General features: G+C 50.8%; 3 protein-coding genes across 3 annotated transcripts; 2 read left to right on the plus strand and 1 right to left on the minus strand.

Annotated features, from left to right (window-relative positions):
• The first annotated feature begins 1069 nt into the window (after positions 1-1069).
• Positions 1070-9712, plus strand: LOC119268948. Its single transcript, XM_037550671.1, has 3 exons — positions 1070-1249; positions 1333-1651; positions 5376-9712. Exons 1-3 carry the CDS (start codon positions 1197-1199, stop codon positions 8781-8783), a joined length of 3780 nt encoding a protein of 1259 aa, XP_037406568.1. The 5' UTR covers positions 1070-1196; the 3' UTR covers positions 8784-9712.
• A 74-nt stretch (positions 9713-9786) lies between these two features.
• LOC119268950 (HVA22-like protein f) lies at positions 9787-10965 on the plus strand. The gene is made up of 5 exons (XM_037550673.1): positions 9787-9927; positions 10025-10051; positions 10146-10268; positions 10361-10607; positions 10721-10965. The coding sequence occupies exons 1-5, from the start codon at positions 9881-9883 to the stop codon at positions 10745-10747; spliced, it is 471 nt and encodes a 156-aa protein (XP_037406570.1). The 5' UTR covers positions 9787-9880; the 3' UTR covers positions 10748-10965.
• A 104-nt stretch (positions 10966-11069) lies between these two features.
• LOC119268949 (GDSL esterase/lipase At5g45670-like) lies at positions 11070-13296 on the minus strand. The gene is made up of 3 exons (XM_037550672.1): positions 12878-13296; positions 12119-12243; positions 11070-12021 (listed from the first exon to the last, which is right to left on the minus strand). Exons 1-3 carry the CDS (start codon positions 13119-13121, stop codon positions 11299-11301), a joined length of 1092 nt encoding a protein of 363 aa, XP_037406569.1. The 5' UTR covers positions 13122-13296; the 3' UTR covers positions 11070-11298.
• Between the last annotated feature and the right edge of the window lie 6590 nt (positions 13297-19886).

A 19886-nucleotide genomic window follows, 5' to 3' on the forward strand; every position in this document is an offset into this window, starting at 1 on the left:
ACGCGCGCGAGCGTGGCGAGGTCGGCGCAGCATGCGGTGGCGGCGCGAGCGCGCGGGCGACGGCTGGTGTGTGATGTGCGCGCGTGCGACGGCGGCGTGCGCGCGAGCGGTGGCGCGAGCGACGGCTGGTGTGCGATGTGCGCGCGGGCGACGACGGCGTGTGCGCGAGCGACTGTGCGGGATAGCTAGCTAGCTAGCTATGGCAAGCGGCTTTGCGGGAGAGCTAGCTAGCTATGGCACGGGGCGGCCGGTGTGCTAGCTAGCTAGCTGTCGCACGGCGCGACGGGCTAGACAGCGAGCGTGCCTGGGCGCCGGCGTGCGCGGCTGGCGCGGCGGAGGGCGCGAGCTGATGCTGCTGCTGCAGGGCGACCACGGGGGCAAACGCACGGACGGACATTTTGGGGTAGTCGACCGCGCTGGACGTCTCTAAGAGAAGCAGGACACGCATGGCCCTTTTGCTACCCATTGCCATCCCAAACGTATAAGGGCGTGTACAATGCATAGCCTTAAGATGATGCCTCGCATGCCATGTAGGATCGAATATAATGTAAAGTAGGTTCGGATAGAGAAGCGGGATCCTCTCCAGAAGGCGGGTGCTTGAAGAGAAAAAGTGTGGTCCGATGACTAAAACTAAAAAGATTGAATAAAAAGTAAAGATGTATGTGTACTAAAGTCATTATTTTCTATTTCTTAATGAAGCCCACTAGTAATATCTTGCATTGTGGAAAATAAATAAATAAATACCTCAAATTATTTTTTGTCATGGGGCATATGTATCAATATGTCATTATTGTACATGCCCTAAAATCCGAATAAAACAGATGTCCGTTGAGGATGGTGCGGTGAAGTTGGCCTCGTACGGCCGGCTTTTTTTTTTAGCGAAGAGTCATATGGCCGGCTGCCTCTTCCTTGTTGGTCCTCTCGGGTCTTGGTCCACCACGAGAGTGTACAGCACACCATGCCGGGCAGAAGAGACCAGGCGCGCGCGCCGCCCGACGCAGGGATTTAATAAAATGCAGTCTGGTCAGGTCCAGCGTCAAATCCGCCGCGCACTGGGTCCCACCTCGTCACTCCCTCCCGAGCCCCCCGACTTCTTTTTGTCAACTTGTTCCGCCTTCTCTCCCAGTCTCGCTCGTAGCTTCGCAGCCCTCCCGGCCAACGACCCTCGCCGGCGAGACGCACCGCGCGGGAGCCAAATGGCCGCGGCGGAGGCCGCGGCCGAAGCGGCGGCCGAGGCTTTCTCCATACGGTACCCTACTCTCGTCTTGCCTCCGCCTGTTTTCCCGGGACACGCGGCTGATGCATGCTGACCTGTTCGACCGAATGCCGCAGGGGGTTCGCCGCCAGGATGCGGGCCGTGGACGCGGCCAAGTGCTGGCCATTCGGAGGCTCCGAGGACGGGGACACGGAGACGCCGCAGCTCCCGCCAATGGACCCGACGCCGCGGTCGCGCTGGTGGGCCGACGAGCTTGCGGCGTTGCGGGCGCGGCTGGGTGTCTGCGCTGCGGGCGGAGACTTCGCCGTGGGTGGCGGCATGGGAGATGGTTTGGGGAAGGCGACGAAGAGGAAGGGATCTCGCGGGAGCGGCGGTGCCGAGAGGGCTAAGAGGCGGCGGAGAGCGCTCCAATCTAGCTTCCTTTTGAAGCACAAGGTACGGTTGGTGCCCCCGCTTTGCTTGCCCTTCCCCGAGTATTCGCTAGCAGCCGTTCTCTCGGTTCAACTTCATATATGATCTTCAGTTTAGTACTAGCTTTTAGGAAGGCCCTTGTCACATTGGTAATTTAATGTCATTTGCTTGCTCTATGTTTCTGCTGGCAGACATAAACAGTGAACACAATGCGTCCAACAAGACCCACATTATGTAGCACCGCGGTTAAATTTTCTGCTGCAATGTGCCTGTTTTAGCCATTTGAAGGTGGACATTGGAAGTAGATGTTTAATCCATAGGATTTAGAGGTAGTAATCCAATACTTTGATTAATTGAATGAAAAACCACACCCTGCATCGCCCTCCCCGGATGGTGGTGGCCGGGCTTGTTCTGGCCCGCAGCGACGGCGAAGGATAGGTCCACGAGCGGCGGCTTGAGCCGACAGGGGCTTGGTGCTGGCGGTTGGCTGCATTGGTGGTCCGTCAGCCGACAGCTCCCCATCGGCGCGACATCAGGACCTGTCGCCGGCGTCTGTATGGCAATGAAGGCATGGTTCCTGCTCCATCGGCGGCCGGGGTGATACACGGCAAATTGTAGGGGTGGCCTGATCTTCATGATTGGACAGGGATTCATGGATGAACACGAGGAATAAGGGAGGATTAAGAGGGACACACGCACGGATAAGGTTCACAACAAAAGTACTAACTCAAATCGTAAGGTCAATGCAAGAGGAACCTCAAGATCCAATAACAAGCAAATGAAAGAAAAAACATGGCGGTAGTTCATCCCTAAATCTCCATGAGAAATGGAAGGCTTGAGAGATAGTTCGTCCCTAATTGGAAGAGAGGAGGCGTTGTAATCCAGAAGGATTCATCTCCACATAGAGGTCTTGTAAGCCGGTTGGATTCTTCTCTGCATAGGACGCCTTGATCCCCTTGGGGTAGGTAGATTGAGCAAAGCTCTCCCAAGTTCTTAGTGTATACTCCCTCCGTCCGGAAAAGCTTGTCCCAAGCTTGCTCCTCAAATGGATGTACCTAGCACTAACTTAGTGCTAGATACATTCATTTGAAGGACAAACTTTTTCGGATGGAGGGAGTACTTTGCTAACACTAGATCTATTGAGGGGCATGGTATTTATAGTCTAGGACCGAAAGGGTACGGGGAGGAGATACACGGGCGCTGCCCAAAAAATGTGCATAAACAGTACTACCGGACAATCCAGGTTGGGGGCGGAAAGTCCGGTTGTGCTATCCTTTGGCGCCATTTTGCACTGCTGGACAGTCCGGGGCGCAGGGACCAGACAGTCCGGATGTGGAGGTGTAGTTGCACGTTCGGAGAAATGACTGGTAGTCCGCGAATTCGTCTGGAGGAAATATACGGTTTTTGGTTTTCGTCCGGTGATTTCCCAGACTATCTGCTGGATTCGTCCGGGCAAAACATAGACGTTTTGGGGTCACACAGGTGGTTGCCGGACTGTCTGGTAGTGCACCAGGAACACTTCCCTCTTTTCCTTTCCTTCTTCCTCGAGTCTTCGCTCCTCACTTGGGTCTTGGGCTTCTTACTTGCTTCTCCTTGGTACTTGCCTTTGTACCTAAGCATGCATAAGGTGTCGGCTTGAGGTAGTAGTCAGATCTCATTCAAACGCAAAGGTAGCTCAAAGAGGAGTGAACTCACCTTGGTTTATATAGTGTGTACACGAGCTCTTGTCATTGGTCAACCTGGCCTTGGCGATGAATCCATGGTGATGTCGGTGGGATGCTCCTCATCATGTTGTGGCGCTAGTCCCTGCTAGGGCATTGATGTGTGGGTCCTCTCCTCCCCGCTGCCATCGCCTATGTCGGCGGCGGGGTCTCTCAGCCACCTCTCTCATCCACAATTCCCTATTGTCTCGTCTCTTGAGCCGAACAGAACGCGCCAATGTTGGCCTGGGATCCCTGGGACTTCGGCTTTCCAGAGCGGTGCCTGCAGGTGGTCCATGAGGTGTGCTTGGTGTGTGGTGGTTGTTTCGGCTGGCCATGTGGGGTTGGCCAGCGTCTGGCAGGGGGTAGTCGATGGTGTTGTTGTCGTGGTAGGCTCATGTTGGACTTAATGCTAGGCGTATGGTGGCTTCTGTCGCCGGCGTGGTGTGCGAACCAGGTTCTTGGGCTAACACTATTGTAGGCATTGTCAGGGTTCTATTGATGGCTCATCATGGAGTTGCGCCATTGCGTGTGTTATTGCCGCGGCGCTTCAGGCGAAACCCTGCTTGAACTTGTCGGTGTTGAGAGGGGGGCTGCCCTCGAGCATCGTCTGATTGGTGGTGTCATCTAGGAGCCCACATTCACCCCCAACCCTCGTGATCTGGTTCCCTGAGTGAAAAACATGATTTGGCTTGCCAAATCAAATTGTCGTGGCGCAGATGACATTGCTCCTTTGTTCTAAGCGTTGTTCTTAGACGTCTGACCCTAGCTTAGTGCGTGAACCGGTGACACTCGCCTTGGCTCTAGCTGGTAGAATCTAGGTGTGCCTACAAGGCTGCAACATGCAAATGCGGTAGTGAGGATCGTGGAGGATGGGTCCCGTGTCGTGGCGTCTTGGAAGCATGGGGCCACACGACAAGTATCGGCTGATGATTGCAGGTGTAGGTTGCGACCAACGAGGGATATGACGAGGTGTGGTGATGTAGCATTCAAGACGCCAGCAGCGATTCTAGGGCCTTGGCACCGTTGTAGTGTGAGGCCGGCGGTCCGTGACACCATCAACTTTTGCCTTCTCTAATTTGGGAGGGGCCATTTTTCCCCTTCTCTGCAAAGTTGGATTCTCTCTTCTCGTGGTGGCGGATGCGTCATGTGCACTTTTATGGATGGTTGCTAGGCCAGGGTTTGTTTTGTGGTCTCAGTTGTGATGTTGGTCCAACAGCCGGTCTTGTGTTGAGTGGCTAGTTGTTTTGGCTTAGTCTTAGGCTTGTACAGTTGTAACCATATTCTTTCTATCCGTGCATTGAGGGGCAAGCTGTGTGTGTTCCCGGAAAAAAAAATCTACAGAATTTATGTTCCCGTTCTTTTGAGGGTAGAACAGGCCAATGGTGCATATTGTGTGTACTTAACTACTTGATGAACTGTAGAAAGGAATAAGCCAATTTTACCCTCCCAGACCACTTGCTGCCTTTGTAATGCCCCGACCAAACCCACTAGTTCCTGGTCATTGCGCCTGGGATCTAGAATGGCCCCAGAGAACTAGCCAGAGTGAGGACAAAGTTGCGTTCAAGGAGGGTGTTATTTATTTACCATTGCTGGCTATGATGCCATTTCATGGTGAATTTTGGTCAATTAAGCTACTGACATGGCAGAATTACCTTGAAATTTTGACTGCCCTGTGGTGTTGACATGCTTTTCTAAGTTCAAGGGGTCGAATCTCTGGTTTTTAATCAAAGTGTAGTTTTGATTTTGTTTTGGGCCTATTGTAAGATTAGAGAATCATGGTTTCTAGGACTGTTAAGTTACATGTTCTAGATTTAGGTTAGTTATCCACATTTACTTTTCCATAATTTTAAACATGCGCGTTGCTCTTTCTTTGAAAACCTGTACAAAGAAACATTGAAAGTGCATACCACATAGTATTATTTACTGGTCGGATTACATAGAAGTTCTATTGACTAACCACCTAATTCCATGTTCGAGTTTCCTCTACATAGTCAGCTTACCTTGTTATTCTCAGCTAATAATATGTAAGATGTTTTCTTTAACAGGAGAGAACCTCTAAACTCCAACCAGCATCTCGCTTACTTCAACGCATGCTCCATAAGAGTTTGTTGAGAAAACGAAAAGGCTGTACTATTCCTACACTAAGAGACCTCGTTATGAGGAAGAAATTGCAAGAGCGACAGGATCAGATGTCAACCCACAGAAACAGCTTGAAGAAACAGTCCGTGAGAGGAATGGATCACGAACGAAGCATAAAAATCAGCAGGCCAACTGATTATCCTGTAAATCTTGGCTGTGAAGTAGTGAAGCATGTTGCATGCCCACCCAAGGATGATATTTTTGGAGATCTACCTCTTTTAGAAAGCTCAAAAGTTATGTTTCATACTGGAGTTGACATACTTCCTACTATTATAGAAGATTCTTTTGTAGAAAATCAAAATGGGCCAGATGCCATATCAGAAACTGAACCATTGGAGCTAATGCCTATTGCTGACATTTCAAAGCAAACATCACCCCCCCTTGAAGACTCAGTGAAGAAGGAACAGAGTCCTGACAAAGGGTCAACATGCATCTTACTCAATGATGCAGGAAGGAGTCATTCTTCCTCTGCTGAGTTTGATGGTCTGCTAAATCATGCTAGTGTTACCATGGCGAAAACTTCTCTTCCTGAAATGCAGCTGAAATCTACCGATGTTCCTGCTTTAAGTTCTTATTGTAACGAGGGAGCAAAATCTGGTACTAGCAACTGTGCACAGGGTCGTTTCTACACAAACACAGACTGCTTTCAGGAAATGGAAAGACCTGGTACCAGTTCAGTGGCTGTGAGAACCAGAACTGAGGCAGTTAAAAAAGAAGATGCAGCAATCCATGTTGTAAACAATGCAAGTGTCACCATGGCGAATACTAGTCTTCCTGAAACGCAGCTGGAATCTACTCATGTTCCTGCTTTAAGTTCTTGTTCAGAGGCCGTGAGAACCAGAACCGAGGCAATTAAAAAAGAAGATGCAGCAGTCCATGGTGTAAACAATGCAAGTGTCACCATGGAGAAAACTAGTCTTCCTGAAACGCAGCTGGAATCTACTCATGTTCCTGCTTTAAGTTCTTATTGTAACGATGGAGCAAAATCTTGTCCTAGCAACCATCCGCAGGGTTGTTTCTATACAAACACAAACTGCTTTCAGGAAATGAAAAGACCTGGTACCAGTTCAGCGGCCGTGAGAACCATAACTGCAGCAGTTACAGAAGATAGAGATGCAACTGTCCATGGTCCAAACAATACAAGTGTCACCATAGCGAAAACTTGTCTTCCTGAAATGCAGCTGAAATCTACACATGTTCCTGGTTTAAGTTCTTATTGTAACGACAGAGCAAAATCTGGTTCTAGCAACCATCTGCAGGATCGTTTCTACACAAACACAAACTGCTTTCAGGAAATGGAAAGACCTGCTACCAGTTCAGCGGCCGTGAGAACCAGAACGGAAGCAGTTGCAGAAGATAGAGATGCAGCTGGCCATGGTCTAAACAATGTAAGTGTCACCATGGTGAAAACTTGTCTTCCTGAAATGCAGCTGAAATCTACTCATGGTCCTGTTTTAAGTTCTTATAGTAAGGACGGAGCAAAATCTGGTTCTAGCAACCATCCGCAGGGTCATTTCTACACAAACACAAGCCGCTTTCAGGAAATGACAAGACCTGGTACCAGTTCAATGTCTGTGAGAACCAGAACTGAAGCAATTGAAAAAGATAGAGATGCAGCAGTCCATGGCAAGAAGAGCACTGGTATCTCTGGTCGACTTGTTCCAACCGAATACCATCCTTCAGGTGAAGGCAATCTATCGTCCTCGGTTATGTCACAGAGGACTGTCAATGCAGGAATAAATGCAGATGGCATGTCTTCCTGCAGGAGTATGCCTGCCCAGGAATATGTCCCTGCTTCTATTCCTTGTAAAGTTGCAAGCAATGCGTATCATGAAAGTAGAAAGTCTGTGGATACATGCACATCATTATCAATGGATGACCAAGGTAGCTGGTACTCAAAAAATTACCCAGGTCGCTCTCCGGCAAGTATTAGTTTGCCTTTTATGGAGCTACCTGGCCTTGAAAAGATGGAGATCTCAAGCTATGATCCGAGGACAGGTGAAAATAACTTTATGAATGGACGATCAATGAACATAGTAAGATGCCAACAACAGAAGCAGGTGAGTGGCATGACCAGTGCTATGCAAAGTCAGAATAAGATTGGTTTCAGCGATTCTCAAGCTGGGAAAAAGGCCCCAGATGGTTTTGTGAGACGTGATAATTGTCATTCGTACCAACCCACCATGCGCTTAATGGGCAAGACAGTCTCACTTTGTAAAGGTAGCATGGAGCAGGAGGTACCAACTACAGGGAAGTGGATTGACAAAAATGTTGTTGGAGACCGTCCCTCATCAGTTTCATGCCAGTTGCCCCCAAAGAAGGTGTTCCCTTATCAAGATTCTGTGATACCAAGAACTCGTGTTCATGAATCGTCAGATACTTTGCCAAGGATTCCCAACAGTACTTTTGCAGAGGCAAGGCCTATTGTCAGTGATGCTCAAAGTCATAGGCTGCCACAGACTAATATTGTTTCTTCAGCAGTTAAAGATTACACTTGGAATTCAGGCAGTCAGTTTGGCCGGCAAGCTCAGGTAAACAAAGAATATGTCATAGGCAACTCAAGGACCAGGCATATGGAGTTGTCTCAGCCACCCGAGTTGATAAGCATTCATCGGAACCAATACTTGCACTTAGGCAATCCTGCATCAAGCATGTATGCAGAAGAACACACTTTTGTTGGTTCAGCAGTAAATCGATCTTCTCCTTCATTTCCACAGTGGTCATTAAATACAAGCATGCAGGGGAAGTACCAAAATCCCACTTCATTGGTTTACGAAGATCCTAGATCTGTTCGTACCCACCAACCTCCCTGCCAAGTACCTGGAGCAAATCTATTTTCAGCATCAAACATATCTTTTCATGACTACGGTACAAAAAATGCTGAGTCGAGAAACTCTTATCAGCGAGCACATCCTTCTCTTCCAAGTAGTGCGGCAAGTAAGTTCCATGACTACTGTACAAAAGATGTCGATGCCAGATACTCTTATCAGGGAGCACATCCTTCTCTTTCAACTAGTGTGGCAAGTAAGTCTATTTGGGCAAGTAAGTCTACTCGCGATGTTCTGAATATAGATGGCAGGAAGGGTGTTTCCCTAGTTGATGAAAGAAGCAAGAGACCAGGTTGTGCAGATAATGTTTCACAGCAACCTGCAAAGAGGCAGCTTGTTGCAGACAAACCGGAGTTAACAGGTTCGATGTTCCCATGCATGGAAAAGTACTCGTTTGGCTGGTCAGTAAATGATACAGTTGGCCCGCGGATGCTTGACTTCAGTAACAAAAGTAGCAGGACATGCCACACAAATGTCAAAAAATGAAAAAACAATAACTTAGGGGGGATGTCAGTTCCAGTTGTTGACGCAAGATCAAGGACTGTAAGCATGTTTGCAGGAGCTAAAAGCACGCTGAAGAACGATCATTCAAAGATGCCACATTCCACTAAATTTTCAGTTGGTAATAGTGGAATGTCAGAAAGAAACAGTGGAGTGTTCCTGTTCCACTTATTTCTTTGGTATTTGAATGGTAGGCAAAAGGGAAGCTGTAGTAGCCTTTTCTGCATTTCTCAAGATGTTAGTTTAGCAATCAGTCCATTGCTTGTAAAAACTTTTGCGAGCAAATGTGCAAGAATATTTTCCTTAGAATAGTACTCCCTCCGTAAACTTTTATAAGACGGTTTAGGTCACTAAAGCGTGACCTTAGACGTCTTATGAAAGTTTACAAAGGGGGTACATACCATGGCACATCACAAGCACGGGGACATTTAAATAGCCAAATGTTGTCGATTCGAGTATTTTTTGGGGCCTCATGTTCCTACCAGCATGTGTTCTGGCCCCTTAACACATACTCCTTCCGTTCCAAAATAAGTGGTATGTTGAACTAAAACCGCAACACTTATTTTGGAAGCGGAGAGAGTAATATCAGTTCAGATCTGTAATCTATACTCTACGGTCCAGAAAGTAAAGCCATCATTTGGTAGATTCATTGATCAGCGCTTCCCTGCACAACAAGCTAGGCGAGACAACGACAGGCGCATGGAAAGCAGGGTTTCTTTAAGAAAGCCGCGCCCACTGACTCTGAACTGAACTGAAAATGGAAACTTCCGATGCATGTCACCTAAGGTAGCCTTCTGGTCGTGCAACCTTGCAAAAGTTTGCTGGCGAAACGTGCAATCGCCTGAGACCCTCCGGTTTGTTCTTGCTTTCCTTGGGCCAAGAGTAAGGGAGACTTCGCATCGTATCTGCAAGGGTTCCTTCCTTGCCCACCTTTAAACCCCAGTTTTAAACTGCCCCAACACAAGTATAAAACCATCAGGTGTGTCCCTTGTCATCCACACCGTCCCATACCGACAGACCGACCGACCGAGGACGGCAAGAAACCTCGGAGAAAGCTTTCTTGCAAGCCGCGGCGACGAATCATGGGTGTTCTTGGTGCCCTTGCCAGGCATTTGGATTCCCTTGTTGGGTAAGCAGATCACACCTGTTTATTCACGTTGCTGCTTTTGTTCATTTCCTTGTGAACAGCTCTAAAATTTGTATTTCTCCTATGTTGCACTCCACAGGCCAGGAATCATGCTGCTTTATCCGCTGTAAGTGATTCATCAGAAAGAACGGTTGGTTTGAGAGATATTTGAACACTGTGCTCTGAATTCTAACAATAGTTGTTTTTTCTTGCACGATTAGATATGCGTCGATGCGCGCAATCGAGAGCCCTTCTTCCCTGGATGATCAGCAATGGCTTACCTATTGGGTGCTGTACTCCCTGATCACCCTCTTTGAGCTCTCATGCTGGAAGGCTCTGCAGTGGTAAGCCAGCAGTAACCCTCTGCTTGACTAGTTCAGTTATTGTTCTGAATTTCTCATATTTCGCTCTGCCTGTATATGTATGTATGTTTCAGGCTCCCTCTGTGGCCATACATGAAGCTCCTCTTCTGCTGCTGGCTGGTGCTGCCGATCTTCAACGGCGCGGCCTACATCTACGAGACGCATGTCCGGCGCTACTTCAAGATCGGCCAGTACGTGAGCCCCGGCTACAGCGAGAGGCAGAGGAAGGTGCTGCAGATGATGAGCCTCGACGCGCGCAAGTCCGTCGAGCGCTTCATCGAGACGCACGGGCCCGGCGCTCTGGAGAAGATCATCCAAGCCGTGGGTCCTCCTTGTTCCCTACACTATCTGCACATATGCTCTTTTGTTTCTGAATGTTTCTCTCTGTCTTTTTTTCCTCGTTCCTGATGCGATGGTTTGACTTGTGCATGCAGGCTGAACAGGAAGCCAAGAGAGCCTAGGTTTATGTAGCTCGTGGTGAGGTGAAAGGCATTCTTTCAACCGGGAGAAGAGAAACGAGTGGAAATGGAAATGGCTGCCGTGTGTTGTGATCAATATGCTTCAGCGGCTGTTATCCTTGTGCCGTGTGCGTGTGTTTGATCTGTTGGTTGGGCTTGGCAAGATACCTTGCTGTACATAAGAGATGATGAATGAAACATTCAAGGCTGCACATGTGAAATGTGATGTGATGTGCTCAGCACGAAATGGAGCGCAACCACAACCAGTCTCTGAATGAATGAAATTGAAAACCCATTCTAACTGTCCAACTAATGAACCAAATAATTCTGAACACATCTCCATCTCTCCACTGAACACCTTAATCCTTGAGATGAATGAAACCCAATTATTGTCTATACCCGTTACAAACTGCATGGCGTCGTATTCATCGCAAAATGAAAAGAGAAACAGGCTAATGTAGGCGAAAAGAATCAATCCTTTTCCATGCCCTTATTGGCGACAGGAAATGGGACTTGTACACTTCTGTACTGGATGGACCGCTCATGGATTGGGATCAAAGGGACGCGAGCGTGCTGATGTCCATCGGGTAGGCGTCGTTGGGCGACTGGGCGCGGTAGGACCGCCGGCCGACGATGATGTTGGCCGCCTCCGACGGGTGGAAGGCGTCCCAGAAGATGTGCTGGTCCCTGTTGGCGCAGGGCGCCTGGTACGGCAGGCACGTCACCTCCCCGTTGTTCCGGCCCACGCCGCAGCACCCGGCGGTGGACTCCGTGAACCCGTAGGCGGCGGCGTTGGCCAGGATGTCGGCGAAGATGTTGTAGGCGTTGATGTAGGTGAAGTGCGCGCCGGGGAGGGCGTTCATCTGGTCCACGAGGCCGACCAGCCGCCGGTTGAAGATCTGGATGGCGCTGTCGATGCGGCCGACGCAGGTGGCGCCGTCGGGGCTGTAGCGCGCCAGCTCGTTGGGGGCGCAGCCGACCTGGCCGACCCCGATCAGGGCCACCTTCCGGGCGCCGTAGCTGTACATGGCCTGGAGGTAGCGGCGGTAGTCGGCGATGAGCGAGTCGGCGAACTGCTCCGGCGTGTAGCGGCTGCCGGTGCTGTAGAAGGCCGGCTGGAAGTAGTTGTTGAGGTAGTCGTTGCTGCCCATGCCCACCGTGAAGATGCACTGGCTCAGCCGCTCCGACGCCGTGTCCCGGTCGCCCAGGATGTTCACCAGCGTCTGCACCGCCGTCTGGTAGTTCTGCACCTGCCCCGCGAACGGGATCCGCCCGCCCTGCATGCATCACGCCCACTCCATGAGATCAATTTCTTTTGGCTCTGCGACATGCATGATCGTCGTGAGCTTGTGATATGCACACTCCACGACGTACCAGCTGCTGGCCGGTCTCGGCACGGATCCCGGCGGCGGCGGAGGCGAAGTTGACGCCGTTGAGGAGCTGGTCGCCGCCCGTCGCGGCGTAGGGAGGGATGAAATTGTCGAAGCCCAGAAGTTGAGCTGCATGCGCATATCGGTAAAAAAAATTCACAACAAAGGTTAACGTTTTAGGTCGTGACGTGACAGTGAGAGACGTACGTAAGCACCATCGATTGATGTTTTATAAGTTGAAGGAGGACGATGGATCTAGGCAGTGGTTCTTGATGAATACCCCGGCAAATTTAATTCCGTGTAACCCTCACCGAACACCACTGCGAGTACTATATCGGCGGGCTGGCCCACGCTGGGACGTAGTACGTGATGGGTGCCTAGCCAAGAAGAGCTACAGCCACATTCCTTTATTTACACACCTACCTTGAACATTTCTACTACTCCTACTGCTGCATGCATGCTGTACTTGGGAAGGATCGGAATGCCAGGCAGGCCAGCTACGGATCGTTTTCTATCACCTGGCCCAGATACGCATGCAACGCATGCACGCACCGCCCATGACCGCCATAAACATGGTCGAATCGACCGATCGTGTCCGAAACGAATGCGCTGGTACGTGGTAGACGACAATTCACTTGAGCTATCCTATATGTCCTGTAGCTAGCTCCTGTGTAAAGGAAGGTAGGTGGTGCATGCTGACGACGGCCGGGTTAATTTGGTCTTGACGTGGAGTATGTATATGCATGCATGGTTAGTTAATTACCGATGACGTCCACGGTGGTGAGGCCGTTGGTGAAGCGCCCCGACGGGCCGCCGGCGAAGTCGATGCCGTAGGGCGGGTAGTTGGCGCGCGCCAGGGACACGATGTAGTTGTTGTTGCCGTTGTCCACCAGCGAGTCGCCGAAGATGAAGTAGCACGGCACCTGCGGGTCGCACCTCGCCACCGTCGCCGCCAGCGCCAGCGCCGCCGCCGCCACCAACCACGCCAGCCGCCCCACCAGCTCCATGGCGCCCGCGGCTACCTAGCTAGCTTCCGGTGAGAGACGTAGCTAGCTCGCTATAGCTAGGCACGGGTGCAGGTGAGATCGGTCGACGAGCTGGGCGGGGAGAGGGGTGGATATGGACGGAGAGGGCGGGAGGTCGACCAGGGGAGCTAGCACGAGTCACGCTTGCACATGACCCACGGGACTGAGGTAGAATATATAGGCGCCGCGCGGGCAGCGATGGAGCGGCGCCGGATGGAGGCTGCAGTGATAGCAGATGGGCTCGTGGACGCGCTCCACTTGCATAGATCATAAGTAGATTGTTGGTCGCGCTTGGTGGGCGAGCTAGCCCCAGTACAGTAGTACTACTACTTTTTTTCATTCTAGAATACCCCCAATACAGTACTGGCATTAGCCATGTGCCGATCGATCGAGTTTTGAGTGACTTAGGCGGTGTTCGGTATCGGTCCGCTCCACAACTGCTCTTCAACAGTTGGGCGGAGCTGCATCTCAAAATAGCGAAATTGCAGTTTCCCCGCTCCGCAGATTCCGTGATTACTGAACAAGGCCTTAAGTTATTAAACTGGGAAGAGGGGCCGGCCGAAAATACAGGTAATTCCGCACGGCTTTCAGAACCGTGCATCACCGCATTTAATTGAATAGCACAGTAACATGGCCTTGTCTTCTACGATAGAATCGCGACAACCCGTGCACGCGCGATGCTGTCAAGTGTGTGTCTAACGTGCGATTGTAATTACTGGTTTGCTTGCGGTGCAGGCTGCAGCTTAGATGGATCTGTATATTGCAGCTTTTGCCTATAGTTCATTTAATTCTCCGGGCTCCTAGATACCAACGGGGTTCAGTGAACGTACTACATGCAAGTGGGCACTGTAGTGTAGGGTGCTTGCATTGCATGCATGGCAAGTTCTGTACTGCTACTCCAGCTAGTACTGGCCGGTGGTTGGATTCGGTGCGGTGTGGGTCTGTGCTGCGCCCGTGGCAGCATGATCAGTGAAGCACATGAACAGTTTTTACCGTGCGCCACAGTGCCATGTTTTTTCTTTTCAGAACAGGACACGCCGAGAAGAGCTAGCATTTTCGTGCATTCCTCTTTTTTTTTGAAGAGAGGCAAAAGATTTGCCTCATTCATTTAATAAGAGGAATAGAGTTTATGGTTATGTTACAACACAGACAGCGTCACAACAAGACAAGTGAATGTGACCAACTACTCTCGCGTCATCAAGTATCCCAACTTTCTAGCACCCGCAGTTACCCAAAGCATGGCCTCCTTCTTGATGTTGGCGAGTAGGACCGTTGGTGGGGCACTCTTGTGACGGAACACTCGCGCATTCCTCTCATTCCAAATGGTCCAGGCGACGAGCATGGTGAGCGAGGCCACCGCCTTCCTGTTAGGGGTAGATGTGTCGGAGAGGCCGACCCACCACTCCTCGATGTTGTCCGAGAGGTGCCATGAGGATGTATCGATGCTCAGCAGTTGCAGCCAGTCCTTGACTAATCCCCATAGGCGGATAGAGAAGCGGCATTTGTAGAAAAGGTGATCAACAGATTCTTGCTCCCGCTTGCAAAGTGCACAAAGGCCACAGTTTGGCCATCCGCGCTTCTTCAATCCGTCCGCCGTCCAAATTCTATTCTGAATAGCCAGCCAAGCGAAGAACTTGACTTTGAGGGGAGCCCAAGCCCTCCACACAGTGTGCTCCATGGGGGATTTGATTGTGCCAAGGAATTGCGCTTTGTATGCCGACTCGGCCGTGTATTGCCCGCTAGCGGTGTGCTTCCACACAATATCATCCTCGGCATCCGCCTCGAGATGGAAGCCACGAAGTGTGGTCCACAGGGTGACAAACTGACGCAAGTGATTTAGCGAAAAAAAGTCTGGTATGCAAATTTTCGAGACCCACACATCGTTGTTGAGAGCTTCGCGCACCTTCCAGTTTTTCCTCGTGGACGCCTCAAAAATTAGAGGTGCAATGTCCCTAGACTTGCGGTCATTCACCCATGGTGCATTCCTCTTCAAGCACCTGCATTCGTGCAAGCCGGCCCCAATTATGTGCCAACTACTCCGGGGTTTACTACTAACTATATTGTTTATGAGATGATGAATTTAAGCACCTCAAAAAAAATTAAATGCAAGGAAAACCACGAAGTCGCTTCCTGTAGAAAAAGGTAGGCTAGCTGCTTGTACGTACCGTGACTCGCAAATGATCGTTTCCACGAAAATTACAGGCAGTAGTACAAGGCAGTACCGGTGGAGTACCAACTAAGAAAGCATTTCATCAACTTAAGTGAGGCCGCCCGTAGGCCGCAGCGGCAAGTAACTAGGCATGGAGGACGTACGACACTAGTCCGTGAGATGGGCCATGAACCGCGGCATGGAGTCCGTCGACGAGCGCATAGAGAGGCACCTCCATTAATGCCGGTAGGAGGAGGAGGCAACGCGAGCGGTGAGCGCCATCAAGTTGAAGAGCCATCGATCGGCCGCCCCCAAATCATGCATGCGGGTTTCCCAGCGCTTGCGTTGCGTTGCGGCAGCGCGAAGCAGCCCCCCGGCGCCGAGCTGGCCGGCATTCCGCGCCGCGCAAACCGACGGCCGCACATGCACGCATGCGTGCATGTCACCCACAGGAGAGGAGAGGACGACCCATCAGAACGGGTGAGCAAAACAGCTAGAGCAGACTGCAGACCTGACCTACCACGGCGGCGCGTTACTCGCGGCTGCAGATAGATATGACAGAGTCCCGGGGCTCCGCGACTGCTCTGACGCTTCGTTTCCATGCAGGAACGGACTTGCCAAGGACGGGCCAGTGGTTGTAATGGTCGGCTCGCTGCCATGAGTGGCCGCCCGCAAGGATTGGATAGCTAACCTTGCACCTGCAGGGAATGGCACGGTCGTGTTGGTCAACCGCTGCTGCGCATCATCGAGGTCGAAGCTTCTATCGTGGCCTTAGCTGGGGCCTGGGGCTAAGTGGTTGTGTAATATTATGCCGCCAGAGCTGTTGCGGGTTCTGTCCCTCAAACTCTTCTTCATAATCAATAAAAATGACAAATCCTTTGCCTCGTTTCAAATAAAATATGTATATGTCCTAGACTTGGAACACAGAACGGCTTACTTATCTTTCTTTCTTTGCGGGGTAGAGAGCGGCTTACCTTGACAGTGCAACTGATTTACTATGCTCCCAGCGACTAACACTACACCGAATTCTGCGATATGGGTACCAATTGGGATGAGGTAGCATGGACAAAGTCCCCAAAATCGCTCGATCTATTGGCCTGGGAGTCTGAGAGACGACCTGATGCCAAGACCAATCAGACACTTCAGCAACATTGCAACAGCGTGACATATATATGGATTGATTAGTTTTTTTGGCTAGTTTGTGCTCTAATTTTTCGAAAGGCCTAACTACTAGTACTCTCTCCAATCCTTACTAATTATCGCTAATTTAGCACAACTTTATTGTAACCCGCAAAAAAAAAGCACAACTTTATTGTAGTAAATCAACGATGATTTATATGGATCAGAGGGAGTAGTATTTTTGGGTAACGGACGTACCGATTTATCCTTGACCCGTCCTGTCACCACTGCAGATAAAGACATCATAGATGGGGCTTAAAAAGAACACCCTTTTTTTACAGATCCATCTGTGAGTTAATGCGAGTGATGAGTTTGTTTTCACCGACGGTCACCCGAGGACCCGACCATGGAGAGTAAGTAGTAGTAGCGATGGTGCTCCGTGTCTGCCCGTCAGCGATGAGCATGCAGGTGATGGCCTTCCCGTGTTTGGATGTCAGTGGCTTGTGACTATCGTATTTTGGCGATAAATATTTTAAATATTTTTTATTATTGATTTAAATAAATGCACAGATTAGAAAGCATTACATGTTCATCTTCAGGCAAAATAATTAGATATGTTCATACATTTCATTTGTTAGTATGCTCTTTCATAAATCCCTTCCCGAATGGAGTAAACGAGTACAACCATAGCGTCCCATATGGGTGTGTGCCTAGATGTGGAACTCTCGGAAAGGAAGGAGCGGGGCAATTAATGATAAAAAGTGTTTGAGCACATCAATTTCTTCAACAAAGGTATACTTCAGCATCTCTTGCATATTCCCATCTTTTCTTCATTGATGTTCCGCAGCCAAGGCACCCAGATCCACACATGCAGGCCGCGAGAGGAGGGGATAGGCCGTGTTGCCCATGTTCCCTGCGTGTTGCAACACTGTTGGGAGAGGATGGAACCGCGATGTGTTACACACGCGCATCATCCATTGTCACGAGGGAGGCGTTTGTGGATCGGCCTCTACCATCGCAGTGGTGTTGCAGTGGTGTGAGGCAAAGAGGTGGGGTGGTGAAGTTTGCTGCCATGACTAGAGGGTAAGGAGAGGGCGGTGTCTAGGATGAGCTCTAGAAAGGTGACAACCTTTTTGGTATGATTTAAGTCACCCCTCGAATAACGAGCAGCAACTAAAAACGACCAATGGATAACCATTCGTAGCAAACGAGGCGATGCCACAATCAGAAAGGTTGACACATCCGTAAGTACTGAAAGGCTGAAGCCCCGCTTGGATTGCCGTTTATCTCCTAAATACCCCCTAAAACGATAGACACCTTGAGGTGTCTTTTTTTTTTCCAGCCAAAAATCACGTACGGGCCGGTAACATACACCTGTAAACTAAATCCGTGTGTTTAAACTTACACCGATACCATGCAGGGCCTGAACATCGAGAGGCATGGTTAATTACCATAACTGGAAACATACCATCAATAATAGTGTCAACCAAAGTGTTGCTGATCGCCTGATCCTCACACTACCGACCGATGATTTCATGTGCCGTCAGTGGAGACTCATACGACCCCCCCTGAGCAGCTACTGATGGACGATTTATGTCTCGTGTTTGTTTATTGAGTCATTTTGGATTTAAGGAACCATGAACAATTCACAGCGAGCTGCCTGATGTGCAATTCCACATGTTTGGTATTGTAGAGAGATAGGTTATGGGCTGTGCAATCGCGATGTATTGATCGGTGCATCAGGCACGTATATATAAGTACAGAGGTGGGCCACAACCTCAACTATACAAGGAAACAGGAGGTGGGCCCTACACACACATATACACGTACACAATATACTCAACACCCCCCCGCAGTCGAAGCGGCGCCAGTGACGCAGAGACTGGAACGGAACTCCTCAAAGGTGGAAGTCGGTAGTCCCTTCGTCATCACATCAGCGAACTGCTGAGCGGTCGGCACATGGAGAACCCGCATGCGTCCAAGAGCCACCTGCTCGCGCACAAAGTGAATGTCCAGCTCGATGTGTTTAGTCCGGCGATGATGAACGGGGTTGGCGGAGAGGTACACCGCAGAGACGTTGTTGCAGTAGACAACCGTAGCCTGGGAAACATCGTGATGTAGCTCCTGAAGTAACTGTCGAAGCCAGGTGCACTCGGCGACAGCGTTGGCCACAACTCGGTACTCAGCCTCCGCGCTAGAGCGCGAAACCGTGTGTTGTCGCTTGGACGACCACGAGACGAGAGAAGGACCGAGGTAGACGCAGTAGCCAGAGGTGGACCGACGAGTATCCGGACAGCCGGCCCAGTCTGCATCGGAGTAAGCCACCATCTCCAGAGAAGTGGACGCCGTGAGTGTCAACCCAAGGGATATCGTGCCGCGGATGTAGCGAAGGATCCGCTTCACGAGAGTCCAGTGAGAGTCACGAGGGGCGTGCATGTGGAGACACACCTGCTGAACAGCATACTGAAGATCCGGGCGGGTGAGTGTCAAGTATTGTAGAGCGCCGACAATAGACCGGTAGAATGGAGCATCCGACGCAGGCGAACCCTCGAGAGCAGAAACCTTGGCCTTCGTGTCAACAGGAGTAGCAACAGGACGGCAGTTGAGCATGCCAGCGCGCTCAAGAAGCTCATGGGCATACTTCTATTGATGAAGAAAGAAACCGTCCGGACGCCGAACGACCTCAATGCCAAGGAAATAATGTAGAGCACCTAGGTCCTTGATAGCAAACTCGTCACGCAGCCGGAGAGTAATCTGCTGGAGAACGGCTGCAGAGGAGGCTGTCAGGATGATGTCGTCGACGTAAAGCAGCAAATATGCAGTCGTGTCACCGTGGCGATAGACAAACAGTGAGGCGTCCGAGCGAGTGACGCTGAAGCCCAGTGTCTGAAGAAACCCGGCGATCCGCTGGTACCAGGCGGGGGGGGGGGCCTGCTTGAGCCCATAGAGAGAGCGCGACAGCAGGCACACATGGCCGGGAAATGAAGCATCGACGAAGCCGGTGGGTTGCTCACAAAACACCTGCTCCTCAAGATGGCCGTGGAGAAAGGCGTTGGAGACATCCATCTGGTGAACAGGCCAGCCGCGAGAGACGGCGAGCTGGAGGACAGTGCGGATCGTGCCCGGTTTGACAACCGGGGCGAACGTCTCCGTGAAATCAACTCCAGCGCGCTGGCGGAAACCGCGGACCACCCAGCGAGCCTTGTAGCGCTCAAGTGAACCGTCTGAGCGGGTCTTATGACGAAAAACCCACTTGCCGGTGATGACGTTGGCGCGAGGAGGCCGGGGAACCAGGGTCCAGGTGCGGTTCCGTTGGAGAGCGTCGAACTCTTCCTGCATCGCCGCAAGCCAGTGAGGATCACGGAGGGCGGCGCGGGCGGACGCAGGAATGGGTGATGGCTCCACGACAGAGGCGGCGAGGACGTACTCGTCACGCGAGTACCGGAGACTCGGGCAGTGAATGCCGGCGCGAGCACGGG

Source organism: Triticum dicoccoides, chromosome 3A (assembly GCF_002162155.2).
Source record: "Triticum dicoccoides isolate Atlit2015 ecotype Zavitan chromosome 3A, WEW_v2.0, whole genome shotgun sequence".
Classification (NCBI taxonomy): Eukaryota; Viridiplantae; Streptophyta; class Magnoliopsida; order Poales; family Poaceae; genus Triticum; species Triticum dicoccoides.

Excerpts from the sequence above, each read along its gene's own strand:
- LOC119268948 (XM_037550671.1), top strand. The coding sequence starts at position 1,197 with ATGGCCGCGGCGGAGGCCGCGGCCGAAGCGGCGGCCGAGGCTTTCTCC. Across the intron at positions 1,250-1,332 it reads GCCGAGGCTTTCTCCATACG|GGGGTTCGCCGCCAGGATGC; the intron begins GTACCCTACTCT and ends CGAATGCCGCAG. Across the intron at positions 1,652-5,375 it reads GCTTCCTTTTGAAGCACAAG|GAGAGAACCTCTAAACTCCA; the intron begins GTACGGTTGGTG and ends TTTCTTTAACAG.
- LOC119268950 (XM_037550673.1), top strand. The coding sequence starts at position 9,881 with ATGGGTGTTCTTGGTGCCCTTGCCAGGCATTTGGATTCCCTTGTTGG. Across the intron at positions 9,928-10,024 it reads CATTTGGATTCCCTTGTTGG|GCCAGGAATCATGCTGCTTT; the intron begins GTAAGCAGATCA and ends TGCACTCCACAG. Across the intron at positions 10,608-10,720 it reads TGGAGAAGATCATCCAAGCC|GCTGAACAGGAAGCCAAGAG; the intron begins GTGGGTCCTCCT and ends TTGTGCATGCAG.
- LOC119268949 (XM_037550672.1), bottom strand. The coding sequence starts at position 13,121 with ATGGAGCTGGTGGGGCGGCTGGCGTGGTTGGTGGCGGCGGCGGCGCTG. Across the intron at positions 12,244-12,877 it reads CACCACCGTGGACGTCATCG|CTCAACTTCTGGGCTTCGAC; the intron begins GTAATTAACTAA and ends ATGCGCATGCAG. Across the intron at positions 12,022-12,118 it reads CCGAGACCGGCCAGCAGCTG|GGCGGGCGGATCCCGTTCGC; the intron begins GTACGTCGTGGA and ends TGATGCATGCAG.